The sequence below is a fragment of the Oncorhynchus gorbuscha genome, unplaced genomic scaffold (genome assembly GCF_021184085.1).
Source record: "Oncorhynchus gorbuscha isolate QuinsamMale2020 ecotype Even-year unplaced genomic scaffold, OgorEven_v1.0 Un_scaffold_1030, whole genome shotgun sequence".
Classification (NCBI taxonomy): domain Eukaryota; kingdom Metazoa; phylum Chordata; class Actinopteri; order Salmoniformes; family Salmonidae; genus Oncorhynchus; species Oncorhynchus gorbuscha.
Window position 1 is genome coordinate 87,501 of NW_025745939.1, and position 17,500 is coordinate 105,000.

The 17,500-nt window shown below is 42.4% G+C and overlaps 1 protein-coding gene across 2 annotated transcripts in view; it reads left to right on the forward strand.

Moving 5' to 3' along the window:
• Positions 1-17,500, forward strand: part of LOC124021041 (RNA binding protein fox-1 homolog 1-like) — a gene marked incomplete at its 3' end in the record, with an annotated part of 56,726 nt that overhangs the window by 18,498 nt on the left and 20,728 nt on the right. The window contains 3 exon segments of one of the 2 annotated variants that reach the window (XM_046336353.1): positions 2,314-2,454; positions 2,608-2,661; positions 3,479-3,571. In XM_046336353.1, the coding sequence (XP_046192309.1) occupies positions 2,314-2,454; positions 2,608-2,661; positions 3,479-3,571 (288 nt within the window). 2 annotated transcript variants of the gene reach the window in all.

Sequence of the window (17,500 nt, forward strand, 5' to 3'; positions counted from 1 at the left end):
ATAGGATATATAGACAGTAGAGGACTGGGTCTGTCTCTATATGATATATAGACAGTATAGGACTGGGTCTGTCTCTATAGGATATATAGACAGTATAGGACTGGGTCTGTCTCTATAGGATATATAGACAGTAGAGGACTGGGTCTGTCTCTATATGATATATAGACAGTATAGGACTGGGTCTGTCTCTATAGGATATATAGACAGTAGAGGACTGGGTCTGTCTCTATAGGATATATAGACAGTAGAGGACTGGGTCTGTCTCTATAGGATATATAGACAGTAGAGGACTGGGTCTGTCTCTATAGGATATATAGACAGTAGAGGACTGAGTCTGTCTCTATAGGATATATAGACAGTAGAGGACTGGGTCTGTCTCTATATGATATATAGACAGTAGAGGACTGGGTCTGTCTCTATAGGATATATAGACTGTAGAGGACTGGGTCTATAGGATATATAGACAGTAGAGGACTGGGTATGTCTCTATATGATATATAGACAGTATAGGACTGGGTCTGTCTCTATAGGATATATAGACAGTAGAGGACTGAGTCTATAGGAAATATAGACAGTAGAGGACTGCGTCTGGTTTATAAACAGACCCAGTCGACAGAAAGGCAGCGCTGCTCTCGGATCAGCTTTCTCCATTCAAGTCTTACCTTAACATTATCATCGTTCCACAATTCTGACGTCGGATCAGTTTCTAGAGAGATATTAATCACCTAATGGCTAGAGACATTGAGGTGGTTTAATTTCCCAATAATAACGCTCTCCATCCCTGGTTTGTTTACCTCTTCACGGTGCACGTGATATTACAGCCTGCAATTAGCTAAATGGAAGTCAACTGAATAAACATGACATTTATTTCCAGTATTAATCAGTGCTTGACTTGGGCTGAAATAGGTGTCGGTGCTGTTTAGGTGCAGGAGCTCTAGAATACTGTATTAGATAATATTATATAAGAGGTGCAGGAGCTCTACAATACTGTATTAGATAATATTATATAAGAGGTGCTGTAGATAATATTCTATAAGAGCTCTACAATACTGTATTAGATAATATTATATAAGAGGTGCAGGATAATATTATATAAGCTCTACAATACTGTATTAGATAATATTATATAAGAGGTGCAGGAGCTCTAGAATACTGTATTAGATAATATTATATAAGAGGTGCAGGAGCTCTACAATACTGTATTAGATAATATTATATAAGAGGAACAGGAGCTCTACAATACTGTATTAGATAATATTATATAAGAGGTGCAGGAGCTCTACAATACTGTATTAGATAATATTATATAAGAGGTGCAGGAGCTCTACAATACTGTATTAGATAATATTTTATAAGAGGAACAGGAGCTCTACAATACTGTATTAGATAATATTCTATAAGAGGAACAGGAGCTCTACAATACTGTTTTAGATAATATTCTATAAGAGGAACAGGAACTCTACAATACTGTATTAGATAATATTCTATAAGAGGAACAGGAACAGGAGCTCTACAATACTGTATTAGATAATATTCTATAAGAGGAACAGGAACTGAAGCAGTAGTAAATCTGAGGTGTCGGTCCTCATCTTCTAAGTGCTCCTGCCCAAGTCAGGTAGTGATATTATTGCATGATATTGTCCTATGTAGCCTCTACTGTGGGATATTTATATTTAAATGCAGTCATCTGGGGTTTCTCATTGAAGCATCTGTTTATCCTTCTCTTGTTTGTAACTATTGGCAACTTTGCATTTGTATTCAACTTCCTTGTGACTTTATTTTCCCTCTCCCTCCCTCCCCTCCTCCCCTCCCTCACCTCCTCCCCTCCCTCCCTCCCCTGCCTCCCTCCCTCCCCCTCCTCCCCCTCCCTCCCTCCCTCCCTCCCTCCCCCTCCCCCCCTCCCTCCCTCCCTCCTCCCTTCCCTCCTCTTCTCCCTCCCTCCCTCCCTCCCTCCCTCCTCCCTCCTCCCCCTCCCTCCCTCCCTCCCTCCCCTCCTCCCCTCCTCCCCTCCTCCCCTCCCTCCCTCCCTCCTCCCCTCCCTCCCTCCCTCCCTCCCTCCCTCCTCCCCTCCCTCCCTCCCTCCCTCCCTCCCTCCCACCCTCCCTCCCTCCCTCCCTCCCCTCCCTCCCTCTCCTTCCCTCCTCCCCCCTCCTCCCCCCCCCCTCCCCCCTCCCTCCCTCCCTCCTCCTCCCCCCTCCCTCCCTCCCTCCCTCCTCCGCTCCCTCCCTCCCTCCCTCCCTCCCTCCCTCCCTCCCTCCCTCCCTCCCTCCCTCCCTCCCTCCCTCCCTCCCTCCTCCCTCCCTCCCCCAGCAGACAGAGGAGGTGTCTCAGACAGACAGTCAGCAGCAGAGCCAGTCGTCTGACAGTTGTAACAGTAAGACTCAGCCCAAGCGTCTCCATGTCTCCAACATACCCTTCAGATTCAGGGACCCAGACCTCAGGCAAATGTTTGGCGTGAGTATTACACTACAATTACTGATGTTATCTCCCATAAGTGCTCCTCTATGCTACTCCATGCTAAATGCTACTCCATGTGCTGTACCACTGAACAATCCTGCATTAAAGAATGTCATTGACTCTGGCTTTGTTTTCTGTCTTTCCTTCCAGCAATTTGGTCAAATCTTAGACGTTGAAATCATTTTTAACGAGCGGGGCTCTAAGGTAGGTGACGCGTTGTGTTTCTCTTCTGCATGGTAGTTGTTAGAGGAAGCTAGAGGATAGAGATGTGTTAGAGGAAGCTAGAGGTTAGAGATGTGTGTTAGAGGAAGCTAGAGGTTAGAGATGTGTTAGAGGAAGCTACAGGTTAAAGAGATGTGTTAGAGGAAGCTAGAGGTTAGAGATGTGTTTTAGAGGAAGCTACAGGTTAAAGAGATGTGTTAGAGGAAGCTAGGGGTTAGAGATGTGTGTTAGAGGAAGCTAGAGGTTAGAGATGTGTTTTAGAGGAAGCTAGAGGTTATAGATGTGTTTTAGAGGAAGCTAGAGGTTATAGATGTGTTAGAGGAAGCTAGAGGTTAGAGATGTGTTTTAGAGGAAGCTAGAGGTTATAGATGTGTTAGAGGAAGCTAGAGGTTAGAGATGTTTTAGAGGAAGCTGGAGGTTTGAGATGTGTTTTAGAGGAAGCTAGAGGTTAGAGATGTGTGTTAGAGGGGAGAAGATAAGGAAAACGTTTTGAAGCAGAGGGGGTTCCTGCCTGAAGCTGGCCTATAATAGTGTGCTTCATCTTTTTACATTTCAACATGTTTTTCTCCTTTTATTCTACTGAACAACAGCCCAGGCTGTTTTCTGTACTGACTGGAGTAATGACAGTAATAATATGAGTAATGATTATAATAACATGAATAACATGCGTTATTCTACTGAACAACAGCCCAGGCTGTTTTCTGTACTGACTGGAGTAATGACAGTAATAATATGAGTAATGATTATAATAACATGAATAACATGCATGTTGTTCTCTCCCTCTCCATCCTGCATGCAGGGTTTTGGGTTCGTAACTTTCGAGCATAGTGCGGACGCTGACAGGGCGCGAGACAAATTACACGGCACGGTCGTAGAAGGTCGTAAAATAGAGGTGCATGTTACAAATACTTCCCCCTTTACCTCCTCCTCTTCCTCCTTTACCTCTTCCTCCTTTACCTCCTCCTCTTCTTCCTTTACCTCCTCCTCTTCTTCCTTTACCTCCTCCTCTTCCTCCTTTACCTCCTCCTCTTCCTCCTTTACCTCCTCCTCTTCCTCCTTTACCTCCTCCTCTTCCTCCTTTACCTCCTCCTCTTCCTCCTTTACCTCCTCCTCTTCCTCCTTTACCTCCTCCTCTTCCTCTTTGTCCGTGTATGTGTGTGTGTGAATGTGTGTGTGCATAATGTCTGCTTCACTCCCTCCATTCCACCCTGTCCCACACGTCACCTGTCTCTCCACCTGCGTCATCACCTCCCTCCCTGAACTCTCCTCATACAGCCCCCATTTTGATTTATTGTCTGGGTTTTTGTTCATACCCATTAATACGTCTACAGGTTTACTGATGTATATTTCCCAGGATTTGCTTCATTTTGTTATGACCTCATTTATTTTCAAAAAGATTTGTTCAGTTGGAAGTTTGTTGTGACGTACATACAGTTTAAGTCAGAGGAGTCATTAGAACTTTTACATCCACTTAGGTTGGAGTCATTAGAACTAGTTTACATCCACTTAGGTTGGAGTCATTAGAACTAGTTTACATCCACTTAGGTTGGAGTCATTAGAACTAGTTTACATCCACTTAGGTTGGAGTCATTAGAACTAGTTTACATCCACTTAGGTTGGAGTCATTAGAACTAGTTTACATCCACTTAGGTTGGAGTCATTAGAACTAGTTTACATCCACTTAGGTTGGAGTCATTAGAACTAGTTTACATCCACTTAGGTTGGAGTCATTAGAACTAGTTTACATCCACTTAGGTTGGAGTCATTAGAACTAGTTTACATCCACTTAGGTTGGAGTCATTAGAACTAGTTTACATCCACTTAGGTTGGAGTCATTAGAACTAGTTTACATCCACTTAGGTTGGAGTCATTAGAACTAGTTTACATCCACTTAGGTTGGAGTCATTAGAACTAGTTTACATCCACTTAGGTTGGAGTCATTAGAACTAGTTTACATCCACTTAGGTTGGAGTCATTAGAACTAGTTTACATCCACTTAGGTTGGAGTCATTAGAACTAGTTTACATCCACTTAGGTTGGAGTCATTAGAACTAGTTTACATCCACTTAGGTTGGAGTCATTAGAACTAGTTTACATCCACTTAGGTTGGAGTCATTAGAACTAGTTTACATCCACTTAGGTTGGAGTCATTAGAACTAGTTTACATCATTACTTTTAGGTTGGAGTCATTAGAACTAGTTTACATCCACTACACTTAGGTTGGAGTCATTAGAACTAGTTTACATCCACTTAGGTTGGAGTCATTAGAACTAGTTGACATCCACTTTGGAGTCATTAGGTTTACATCCACTTAGGTTGGAGTCATTAGAACTAGTTTACATCCACTTAGGTTGGAGTCATTAGAACTAGTTTACATCCACTTAGGTTGGAGTCATTAGAACTAGTTTACATCCACTTAGGTTGGAGTCATTAGAACTAGTTTACATCCACTTAGGTTGGAGTCATTAGAACTAGTTTACATCCACTTAGGTTGGAGTCATTAGAACTAGTTTACATCCACTTAGGTTGGAGTCATTAGAACTAGTTTACATCCACTTAGGTTGGAGTCATTAGAACTAGTTTACATCCACTTAGGTTGGAGTCATTAGAACTAGTTTACATCCACTTAGGTTGGAGTCATTAGAACTAGTTTACATCCACTTAGGTTGGAGTCATTAGAACTAGTTTACATCCACTTAGGTTGGAGTCATTAGAACTAGTTTACATCCACTTAGGTTGGAGTCATTAGAACTAGTTTACATACACTTAGGTTGGAGTCATTAGAACTAGTTTACATCCACTTAGGTTGGAGTCATTAGAACTAGTTTACATCCACTTAGGTTGGAGTCATTAGAACTAGTTTACATCCACTTAGGTTGGAGTCATTAGAACTAGTTTACATCCACTTAGGTTGGAGTCATTAGAACTAGTTTACATCCACTTAGGTTGGAGTCATTAGAACTAGTTTACATACACTCCACTAGGTTGGAGTCATTAGAACTAGTTTACATCCACTTAGGTTGGAGTCATTAAAGTTTACATCCACTTAGGTTGGAGTCATTAGAACTAGTTTACATCCACATTAGGTTGGAGTCATTAGAACTAGTTTACATCCACTTAGGTTGGAGTCATTAGAACTAGTTTACATCCACTTAGGTTGGAGTCATTAGAACTAGTTTACATCCACTTAGGTTGGAGTCATTAAAACTAGTTTACATCCACTTAGGTTGGAGTCATTAGAACTAGTTTACATCCACTTAGGTTGGAGTCATTAGAACTAGTTTACATCCACTTAGGTTGGAGTCATTAGAACTAGTTTACATCCACTTAGGTTGGAGTCATTAGAACTAGTTTACATCCACTTAGGTTGGAGTCATTAGAACTAGTTTACATCCACTTAGGTTGGAGTCATTAGAACTAGTTTACATACACTGAGGTTGGAGTCATTAGAACTAGTTTACATCCACTTAGGTTGGAGTCATTAGAACTAGTTTACATCCACTTAGGTTGGAGTCATTAGAACTAGTTTACATCCACTTAGGTTGGAGTCATTAAACTAGTTTACATCCACTTAGGTTGGAGTCATTAGAACTAGTTTACATCCACTTAGGTTGGAGTCATTAGAACTAGTTTACATCCACTTAGGTTGGAGTCATTAGAACTAGTTTACATCCACTTAGGTTGGAGTCATTAGAACTAGTTTACATCCACTTAGGTTGGAGTCATTAGAACTAGTTTACATCCACTTAGGTTGGAGTCATTAAAACTAGTTTACATCCACTTAGGTTGGAGTCATTAAAACTAGTTTACATCCACTTAGGTTGGAGTCATTAGAACTAGTTTACATCCACTGAGGTTGGAGTCATTAGAACTAGTTTACATCCACTTAGGTTGGAGTCATTAGAACTAGTTTACATCCACTTAGGTTGGAGTCATTAGAACTAGTTTACATCCACTTAGGTTGGAGTCATTAGAACTAGTTTACATCCACTTAGGTTGGAGTCATTAGAACTAGTTTACATCCACTTAGGTTGGAGTCATTAGAACTAGTTTACATCCACTTAGGTTGGAGTCATTAGAACTAGTTTACATCCACTTAGGTTGGAGTCATTAGAACTAGTTTACATCCACTTAGGTTGGAGTCATTAGAACTAGTTTACATCCACTTAGGTTGGAGTCATTAGAACTAGTTTACATCCACTTAGGTTGGAGTCATTAGAACTAGTTTACATCCACTTAGGTTGGAGTCATTAGAACTAGTTTACATCCACTTAGGTTGGAGTCATTAGAACTAGTTTACATCCACTTAGGTTGGAGTCATTAGAACTAGTTGACATACACTTAGGTTGGAGTCATTAGAACTAGTTTACATCCACTGAGGTTGGAGTCATTAGAACTAGTTTACATCCACTGAGGTTGGAGTCATTAGAACTAGTTTACATCCACTTAGGTTGGAGTCATTAGAACTAGTTTACATCCACTTAGGTTGGAGTCATTAGAACTAGTTTACATCCACTTAGGTTGGAGTCATTAGAACTAGTTTACATACACTGAGGTTGGAGTCATTAGAACTAGTTTACATCCACTTAGGTTGGAGTCATTAGAACTAGTTTACATCCACTTAGGTTGGAGTCATTAGAACTAGTTTACATCCACTTAGGTTGGAGTCATTAGAACTAGTTGACATCCACTTAGGTTGGAGTCATTAGAACTAGTTTACATCCACTTAGGTTGGAGTCATTAGAACTAGTTTACATCCACTTAGGTTGGAGTCATTAGAACTAGTTTACATACACTGAGGTTGGAGTCATTAGAACTAGTTTACATCCACTTAGGTTGGAGTCATTAGAACTAGTTTACATCCACTTAGGTTGGAGTCATTAGAACTAGTTTACATCCACTTAGGTTGGAGTCATTAGAACTAGTTGACATCCACTTAGGTTGGAGTCATTAGAACTAGTTTACATCCACTTAGGTTGGAGTCATTAGAACTAGTTTACATCCACTTAGGTTGGAGTCATTAGAACTAGTTTACATCCACTTAGGTTGGAGTCATTAGAACTAGTTGACATCCACTTAGGTTGGAGTCATTAGAACTAGTTTACATCCACTTAGGTTGGAGTCATTAGAACTAGTTTACATACACTGAGGTTGGAGTCATTAGAACTAGTTTACATCCACTTAGGTTGGAGTCATTAGAACTAGTTTACATCCACTTAGGTTGGAGTCATTAGAACTAGTTTACATCCACTTAGGTTGGAGTCATTAGAACTAGTTGACATCCACTTAGGTTGGAGTCATTAGAACTAGTTTACATCCACTTAGGTTGGAGTCATTAGAACTAGTTTACATCCACTTAGGTTGGAGTCATTAGAACTAGTTTACATCCACTGGTTGGAGTCATTAGAACTAGTTGACATCCACTTAGGTTGGAGTCATTAGAACTAGTTTACATCCACTTCAGGTTGGAGTCATTAGAACTAGTTTACATCCACTTAGGTTGGAGTCATTAGAACTAGTTTACATCCACTTAGGTTGGAGTCATTAGAACTAGTTTACATACACTTAGGTTGGAGTCATTAGAACTAGTTTACATCCACTTAGGTTGGAGTCATTAGAACTAGTTGACATACACTTAGGTTGGAGTCATTAGAACTAGTTTACATCCACTGAGGTTGGAGTCATTAGAACTAGTTTACATCCACTGAGGTTGGAGTCATTAGAACTAGTTTACATCCACTTAGGTTGGAGTCATTAGAACTAGTTTACATCCACTTAGGTTGGAGTCATTAGAACTAGTTTACATCCACTTAGGTTGGAGTCATTAGAACTAGTTTACATCCACTGAGGTTGGAGTCATTAGAACTAGTTTACATCCACTGAGGTTGGAGTCATTAGAACTAGTTTACATCCACTTAGGTTGGAGTCATTAGAACTAGTTTACATACACTTAGGTTGGAGTCATTAGAACTAGTTTACATCCACTTAGGTTGGAGTCATTAGAACTAGTTTACATACACTTAGGTTGGAGTCATTAGAACTAGTTTACATCCACTTAGGTTGGAGTCATTAGAACTAGTTTACATACACTTAGGTTGGAGTCATTAGAACTAGTTTACATCCACTTAGGTTGGAGTCATTAGAACTAGTTTACATCCACTTAGGTTGGAGTCATTAGAACTAGTTTACATCCACTTAGGTTGGAGTCATTAGAACTAGTTTACATCCACTTAGGTTGGAGTCATTAGAACTAGTTTACATCCACTTAGGTTGGAGTCATTAAAACTAGTTTACATCCACTTAGGTTGGAGTCATTAGAACTAGTTTACATCCACTTAGGTTGGAGTCATTAGAACTAGTTTACATCCACTTAGGTTGGAGTCATTAGAACTAGTTTACATCCACTTAGGTTGGAGTCATTAGAACTAGTTTACATCCACTTAGGTTGGAGTCATTAGAACTAGTTGACATCCACTTAGGTTGGAGTCATTAGAACTAGTTTACATCCACTTAGGTTGGAGTCATTAGAACTAGTTTACATCCACTTAGGTTGGAGTCATTAGAACTAGTTTACATCCACTTAGGTTGGAGTCATTAGAACTAGTTTACATCCACTTAGGTTGGAGTCATTAGAACTAGTTTACATCCACTTAGGTTGGAGTCATTAGAACTAGTTTACATCCACTTAGGTTGGAGTCATTAGAACTAGTTTACATCCACTTAGGTTGGAGTCATTAGAACTAGTTTACATCCACTTAGGTTGGAGTCATTAAAACTAGTTTACATCCACTTAGGTTGGAGTCATTAGAACTAGTTTACATCCACTTAGGTTGGAGTCATTAGAACTAGTTTACATCCACTTAGGTTGGAGTCATTAGAACTAGTTTACATCCACTTAGGTTGGAGTCATTAGAACTAGTTGACATCCACTTAGGTTGGAGTCATTAGAACTAGTTTACATCCACTTAGGTTGGAGTCATTAGAACTAGTTTACATCCACTTAGGTTGGAGTCATTAGAACTAGTTTACATCCACTTAGGTTGGAGTCATTAGAACTAGTTTACATACACTTAGGTTGGAGTCATTAGAACTAGTTTACATCCACTTAGGTTGGAGTCATTAGAACTAGTTTACATCCACTTAGGTTGGAGTCATTAGAACTAGTTTACATACACTTAGGTTGGAGTCATTAGAACTAGTTTACATCCACTGAGGTTGGAGTCATTAGAACTAGTTTACATCCACTGAGGTTGGAGTCATTAGAACTAGTTTACATCCACTTAGGTTGGAGTCATTAGAACTAGTTTACATCCACTTAGGTTGGAGTCATTAGAACTAGTTTACATCCACTTAGGTTGGAGTCATTAGAACTAGTTTACATCCACTTAGGTTGGAGTCATTAGAACTAGTTTACATCCACTTAGGTTGGAGTCATTAGAACTAGTTTACATCCACTTAGGTTGGAGTCATTAGAACTAGTTTACATCCACTTAGGTTGGAGTCATTAGAACTAGTTTACATCACTTAGGTTGGAGTCATTAGAACTAGTTTACATCCACTTAGGTTGGAGTCATTAGAACTAGTTTACATCCACTTAGGTTGGAGTCATTAGAACTAGTTTACATCCACTTAGGTTGGAGTCATTAGAACTAGTTTACATCCACTTAGGTTGGAGTCATTAGAACTAGTTGACATCCACTTAGGTTGGAGTCATTAGAACTAGTTTACATCCACTTAGGTTGGAGTCATTAGAACTAGTTTACATCCACTTAGGTTGGAGTCATTAGAACTAGTTTACATCCACTTAGGTTGGAGTCATTAGAACTAGTTTACATACACTTAGGTTGGAGTCATTAGAACTAGTTTACATCCACTTAGGTTGGAGTCATTAGAACTAGTTTACATCCACTTAGGTTGGAGTCATTAGAACTAGTTTACATCCACTTAGGTTGGAGTCATTAGAACTAGTTTACATCCACTTAGGTTGGAGTCATTAGAACTAGTTTACATACACTTAGGTTGGAGTCATTAGAACTAGTTTACATACACTTAGGTTGGAGTCATTAGAACTAGTTTACATACACTTAGGTTGGAGTCATTAGAACTAGTTTACATCCACTTAGGTTGGAGTCATTAGAACTAGTTTACATACACTTAGGTTGGAGTCATTAGAACTAGTTTACATACACTTAGGTTGGAGTCATTAGAACTAGTTTACATACACTTAGGTTGGAGTCATTAGAACTAGTTTACATACACTTAGGTTGGAGTCATTAGAACTAGTTTACATACACTTAGGTTGGAGTCATTAGAACTAGTTTACATACACTTAGGTTGGAGTCATTAGAACTAGTTTACATACACTTAGGTTGGAGTCATTAGAACTAGTTTACATACACTTAGGTTGGAGTCATTAGAACTAGTTTACATACACTTAGGTTGGAGTCATTAGAACTAGTTTACATACACTTAGGTTGGAGTCATTAGAACTAGTTTACATACACTTAGGTTGGAGTCATTAGAACTAGTTTACATACACTTAGGTTGGAGTCATTAGAACTAGTTTACATACACTTAGGTTGGAGTCATTAGAACTAGTTTACATCCACTTAGGTTGGAGTCATTAGAACTAGTTTACATCCACTTAGGTTGGAGTCATTAGAACTAGTTTACATACACTTAGGTTGGAGTCATTAGAACTAGTTTACATACACTTAGGTTGGAGTCATTAGAACTAGTTTACATACACTTAGGTTGGAGTCATTAGAACTAGTTTACATACACTTAGGTTGGAGTCATTACAACTAGTTTACATACACTTAGGTTGGAGTCATTAGAACTAGTTTACATCCACTTAGGTTGGAGTCATTAGAACTAGTTTACATACACTTAGGTTGGAGTCATTAGAACTAGTTTACATACACTTAGGTTGGAGTCATTAGAACTAGTTTACATACACTTAGGTTGGAGTCATTAGAACTAGTTTACATACACTTAGGTTGGAGTCATTAAAACTAGTTTACATACACTTAGGTTGGAGTCATTAAAACTAGTTTACATACACTGAGGTTGGAGTCATTAAAACTAGTTTACATACACTTAGGTTACACCAGCTCTGTCAGGAGGAATGGGCCAATATTCACCAAACTTATTGTGGGAGGCTTGTGGAAAGCTACCCAAAATGTTTGACCCAAGTTAAACAATTTAAAAGCAATGCTACCAAATACTATTTGAGTATGTAAACTTCTGACCCAATGGGAATGTGATGAAAGAAATACAAGCTGAAATAAATAATTATTTCTACTATTATTCTGACATTTCACATTTAAAATCCAATTTGTAAGTCGCTCTGGATAAGAGCGTCTGCTAAATGACTTAAATGTAAATGTAAAATAAAGTGGTGATCCTAACTGACCTGAGACGGAATTTTTACTAGGATTGTCAGGAATTGTGAAAAACTGAGTTTAAATGTATTTGGCTAAAGGTGTTTGTAAACTTCCTGACTTCAACTGTAATGTGTTTTGTCCTTTTGAGGTTAAAGGGTGCTTACAGCCAGTTCCTCAGAAAAGTCAGGGAAGTAAACAAAGCAGTGAAGGATCATGGGTAGTGATTGACCTCACTGCAGGGTTAGGGGTATACGGTGGCCTGTAAGTTACAAACTACAGTCCCCTATAAACAGTGGAGAAAAAAGTGAAATATATTCAAGCTAAAGGGAACAATGATAGTATTTGCCACTTCTCATCCAACACTATGAAACATTGATTTGGTTTCCATGGCAACTCACAAATCCAATTCCAAGAATTGGAAACAATATGTTTTGGGAGCCACACAGAGAACTACAGAGAGCAAAAAGAGAGAGAGGTTTTAGTGCACAGGGCAGGGTTTACCAAACTCAGTCCTCGGGACACCAAGACCCACACAGAGAACTACGGAGAGATAAAAGAGAGAGAGGTTTGAGTGCACAGGGCAGGGTTTACCAAACTCAGTCCCCGGGACACCAAGGGCCACACAGAGGACTTTGGAGAACTATGAAGAGATAAAAGAGAGAGAGGTTTTAGTGCACAGGGCAGGGTTTACCAAACTCAGTCCCCAGGACACCAAGCGCCACACAGAGAACTACAGAGAGAGAGGTTTTAGTGCACAGAGCAGGGTTTACCAAACTCAGTCCTCGGGACACCAAGAGCCACACAGAGAACTACAGAGAGAGAGGTTTTAGTGCACAGGGCAGGGTTTACCAAACTCAGTCCTCGGGACACCAAGAGCCACACAGAGAACTACAGAGAGAGAGGTTTTAGTGCACAGGGCAGGGTTTACCAAACTCAGTCCCCGGGACACCAAGAGCCACACAGAGAACTTTAGAGAACTACAGAGAGAGGTTTGAGTGCACAGGGCAGGGTTTACCAAACTCAGTCCTCGGGACACCAAGAGCCACACAGAGGACTTTAGAGAACTACAGAGAGATAAAAGAGAGAGAGGTTTGAGTGCACAGGGCAGGGTTTACCAAACTCAGTCCCCGGGACACCAAGAGCCACACAGAGAACTACAGAGAGATAAAAGAGAGGTTTTAGTGCACAGGGCAGGGTTTACCAAACTCAGTCCCCAGGACACCAAGAGCCACACAGATAACTACAGAGAGATAAAAGAGAGAGAGGTTTGAGTGCACAGGGCAGGGTTTACCAAACTCAGTCCCCGGGACACCAAGAGCCACACAGAGAACTACAGAGAGATAAAAGAGAGAGAGGTTTTAGTGCACAGGGCAGGGTTTACCAAACTCAGTCCCCAGGACACCAAGAGCCACACAGATAACTACAGAGAGAGAGGTTTTAGTGCACAGGGCAGGGTTTACCAGACTCAGTCCTCGGGACACCAAGAGCCACACAGAGAACTACAGAGAGATAAAAGAGAGAGAGGTTTTAGTGCACAGGGCAGGGTTTACCAAACTCAGTCCTCGGGACACCAAGAGCCACACAGAAAACTACAGAGAGATAAAAAGGTTTTAGTGCACAGGGCAGGGTTTACCAAACTCAGTCCTCGGGACACCAAGAGCCACACAGAAAACTACAGAGAGAGAGGTTTTAGTGCACAGGGCAGGGTTTACCAAACTCAGTCGCTCGGGACACCAAGAGCCACACAGAGAACTACAGAGAGATAAAAGAGGTTTTAGTGCACAGGGCAGGGTTTACCAAACTCAGTCCCCAGGACACCAAGAGCCACACAGATAACTACAGAGAGAGGTTTTAGTGCACAGGGCAGGGTTTACCAAACTCAGTCCTCGGGACACCAAGAGCCACACAGAGAACTACAGAGAGATAAAAGAGGTTTTAGTGCACAGGGCAGGGTTTACCAAACTCAGTCCTCGGGACACCAAGAGCCACACAGAAAACTACAGAGAGTTTTAGTGCACAGGGCAGGGTTTACCAAACTCAGTCCTCGGGACACCAAGAGCCACACAGAAAACTACAGAGAGAGGTTTTAGTGCACAGGGCAGGGTTTACCAAACTCAGTCCTCGGGACACCAAGAGCCACACAGAGAACTACAGAGAGATAAAAGAGGTTTTAGTGCACAGGGCAGGGTTTACCAAACTCAGTCCTCGGGACACCAAGAGCCACACAGAGAACTACAGAGAGATAAAAGAGAGAGAGGTTTAGTGCACAGGGCAGGGTTTACCAAACTCAGTCCTCGGGACACCAAGAGCCACACAGAGAACTACAGAGAGATAAAAGAGAGAGAGGTTTGAGTGCACAGGGCAGGGTTTACCAAACTCAGTCCTCGGGACACCAAGAGCCATACAGAGAACTACAGAGATAAAAGAGAGGTTTGAGTGCACAGGGCAGGGTTTACCAAACTCAGTCCCGGGACACCAAGAGCCACACAGAGAACTACAGAGAGATAAAAGAGAGAGAGGTTTTAGTGCACAGGGCAGGGTTTACCAAACTCAGTCCCCAGGACACCAAGAGCCACACAGATAACTACAGAGAGAGAGGTTTTAGTGCACAGGGCAGGGTTTACCAGACTCAGTCCTCGGGACACCAAGAGCCACACAGAGAACTACAGAGAGATAAAAGAGAGAGGTTTTAGTGCACAGGGCAGGGTTTACCAAACTCAGTCCTCGGGACACCAAGAGCCACACAGAAAACTACAGAGAGAGAGGTTTTAGTGCACAGGGCAGGGTTTACCAAACTCAGTCCTCGGGACACCAAGAGCCACACAGAAAACTACAGAGAGAGAGGTTTTAGTGCACAGGGCAGGGTTTACCAAACTCAGCGCTCGGGACACCAAGAGCCACACAGAGAACTACAGAGAGATAAAAGAGAGAGAGGTTTTAGTGCACAGGGCAGGGTTTACCAAACTCAGTCCCCAGGACACCAAGAGCCACACAGATAACTACAGAGAGGTTTTAGTGCACAGGGCAGGGTTTACCAGACTCAGTCCTCGGGACACCAAGAGCCACACAGAGAACTACAGAGAGATAAAAGAGAGAGAGGTTTTAGTGCACAGGGCAGGGTTTACCAAACTCAGTCCTCGGGACACCAAGAGCCACACAGAAAACTACAGAGAGAGAGGTTTTAGTGCACAGGGCAGGGTTTACCAAACTCAGTCCTCGGGACACCAAGAGCCACACAGAAAACTACAGAGAGAGAGTTTTAGTGCACAGGGCAGGGTTTACCAAACTCAGTCCTCGGGACACCAAGAGCCACACAGAGAACTACAGAGAGATAAAAGAGAGAGAGGTTTTAGTGCACAGGGCAGGGTTTACCAAACTCAGTCCCCAGGACACCAAGAGCCACACAGATAACTACAGAGAGAGAGGTTTTAGTGCACAGGGCAGGGTTTACCAGACTCAGTCCTCGGGACACCAAGAGCCACACAGAGAACTACAGAGAGAGAGGTTTTAGTGCACAGGGCAGGGTTTACCAAACTCAGTCCTCGGGACACCAAGAGCCACACAGAAAACTACAGAGAGAGAGGTTTTAGTGCACAGGGCAGGGTTTACCAAACTCAGTCCTCGGGACACCAAGAGCCACACAGAAAACTACAGAGAGAGAGGTTTTAGTGCACAGGGCAGGGTTTACCAAACTCAGTCCTCGGGACACCAAGAGCCACACAGAAAACTACAGAGAGAGCGGTTTTAGTGCACAGGGCAGGGTTTACCAAACTCAGCGCTCGGGACACCAAGAGCCACACAGAGAACTACAGAGAGATAAAAGAGAGAGAGGTTTTAGTGCACAGGGCAGGGTTTACCAAACTCAGTCCTCGGGACACCAAGAGCCACACAGAGAACTACAGAGAGATAAAAGAGAGAGAGGTTTGAGTGCACAGGGCAGGGTTTACCAAACTCAGTCCTCGGGACACCAAGAGCCATACAGAGAACTACAGAGAGATAAAAGAGAGAGTTTGAGTGCACAGGGCAGGGTTTACCAAACTCAGTCCCGGGACACCAAGAGCCACACAGAGAACTACAGAGAGATAAAAGAGAGAGAGGTTTTAGTGCACAGGGCAGGGTTTACCAAACTCAGTCCCCAGGACACCAAGAGCCACACAGATAACTACAGAGAGAGAGGTTTTAGTGCACAGGGCAGGGTTTACCAGACTCAGTCCTCGGGACACCAAGAGCCACACAGAGAACTACAGAGAGATAAAAGAGAGTTTTAGTGCACAGGGCAGGGTTTACCAAACTCAGTCCTCGGGACACCAAGAGCCACACAGAAAACTACAGAGAGAGAGGTTTTAGTGCACAGGGCAGGGTTTACCAAACTCAGTCCTCGGGACACCAAGAGCCACACAGAAAACTACAGAGAGAGTTTTAGTGCACAGGGCAGGGTTTACCAAACTCAGCCTCGGGACACCAAGAGCCACACAGAGAACTACAGAGAGATAAAAGAGTTTTAGTGCACAGGGCAGGGTTTACCAAACTCAGTCCCCAGGACACCAAGAGCCACACAGATAACTACAGAGAGAGAGGTTTTAGTGCACAGGGCAGGGTTTACCAGACTCAGTCCTCGGGACACCAAGAGCCACACAGAGAACTACAGAGAGATAAAAGAGAGAGAGGTTTTAGTGCACAGGGCAGGGTTTACCAAACTCAGTCCTCGGGACACCAAGAGCCACACAGAGAACTACAGAGAGATAAAAGAGAGAGAGGTTTGAGTGCACAGGGCAGGGTTTACCAAACTCAGTCCTCGGGACACCAAGAGCCATACAGAGAACTACAGAGAGATAAAAGAGAGAGGTTTGAGTGCACAGGGCAGGGTTTACCAAACTCAGTCCCGGGACACCAAGAGCCACACAGAGAACTACAGAGAGATAAAAGAGAGGTTTTTAGTGCACAGGGCAGGGTTTACCAAACTCAGTCCCCAGGACACCAAGAGCCACACAGATAACTACAGAGAGAGAGGTTTTAGTGCACAGGGCAGGGTTTACCAGACTCAGTCCTCGGGACACCAAGAGCCACACAGAGAACTACAGAGAGATAAAAGAGAGAGAGGTTTTAGTGCACAGGGCAGGGTTTACCAAACTCAGTCCTCGGGACACCAAGAGCCACACAGAAAACTACAGAGAGAGAGGTTTTAGTGCACAGGGCAGGGTTTACCAAACTCAGTCCTCGGGACACCAAGAGCCACACAGAAAACTACAGAGAGAGAGGTTTTAGTGCACAGGGCAGGGTTTACCAAACTCAGCGCTCGGGACACCAAGAGCCACACAGAGAACTACAGAGAGATAAAAGAGAGGTTTTAGTGCACAGGGCAGGGTTTACAAACTCAGTCCCCAGGACACCAAGAGCCACACAGATAACTACAGAGAGAGAGGTTTTAGTGCACA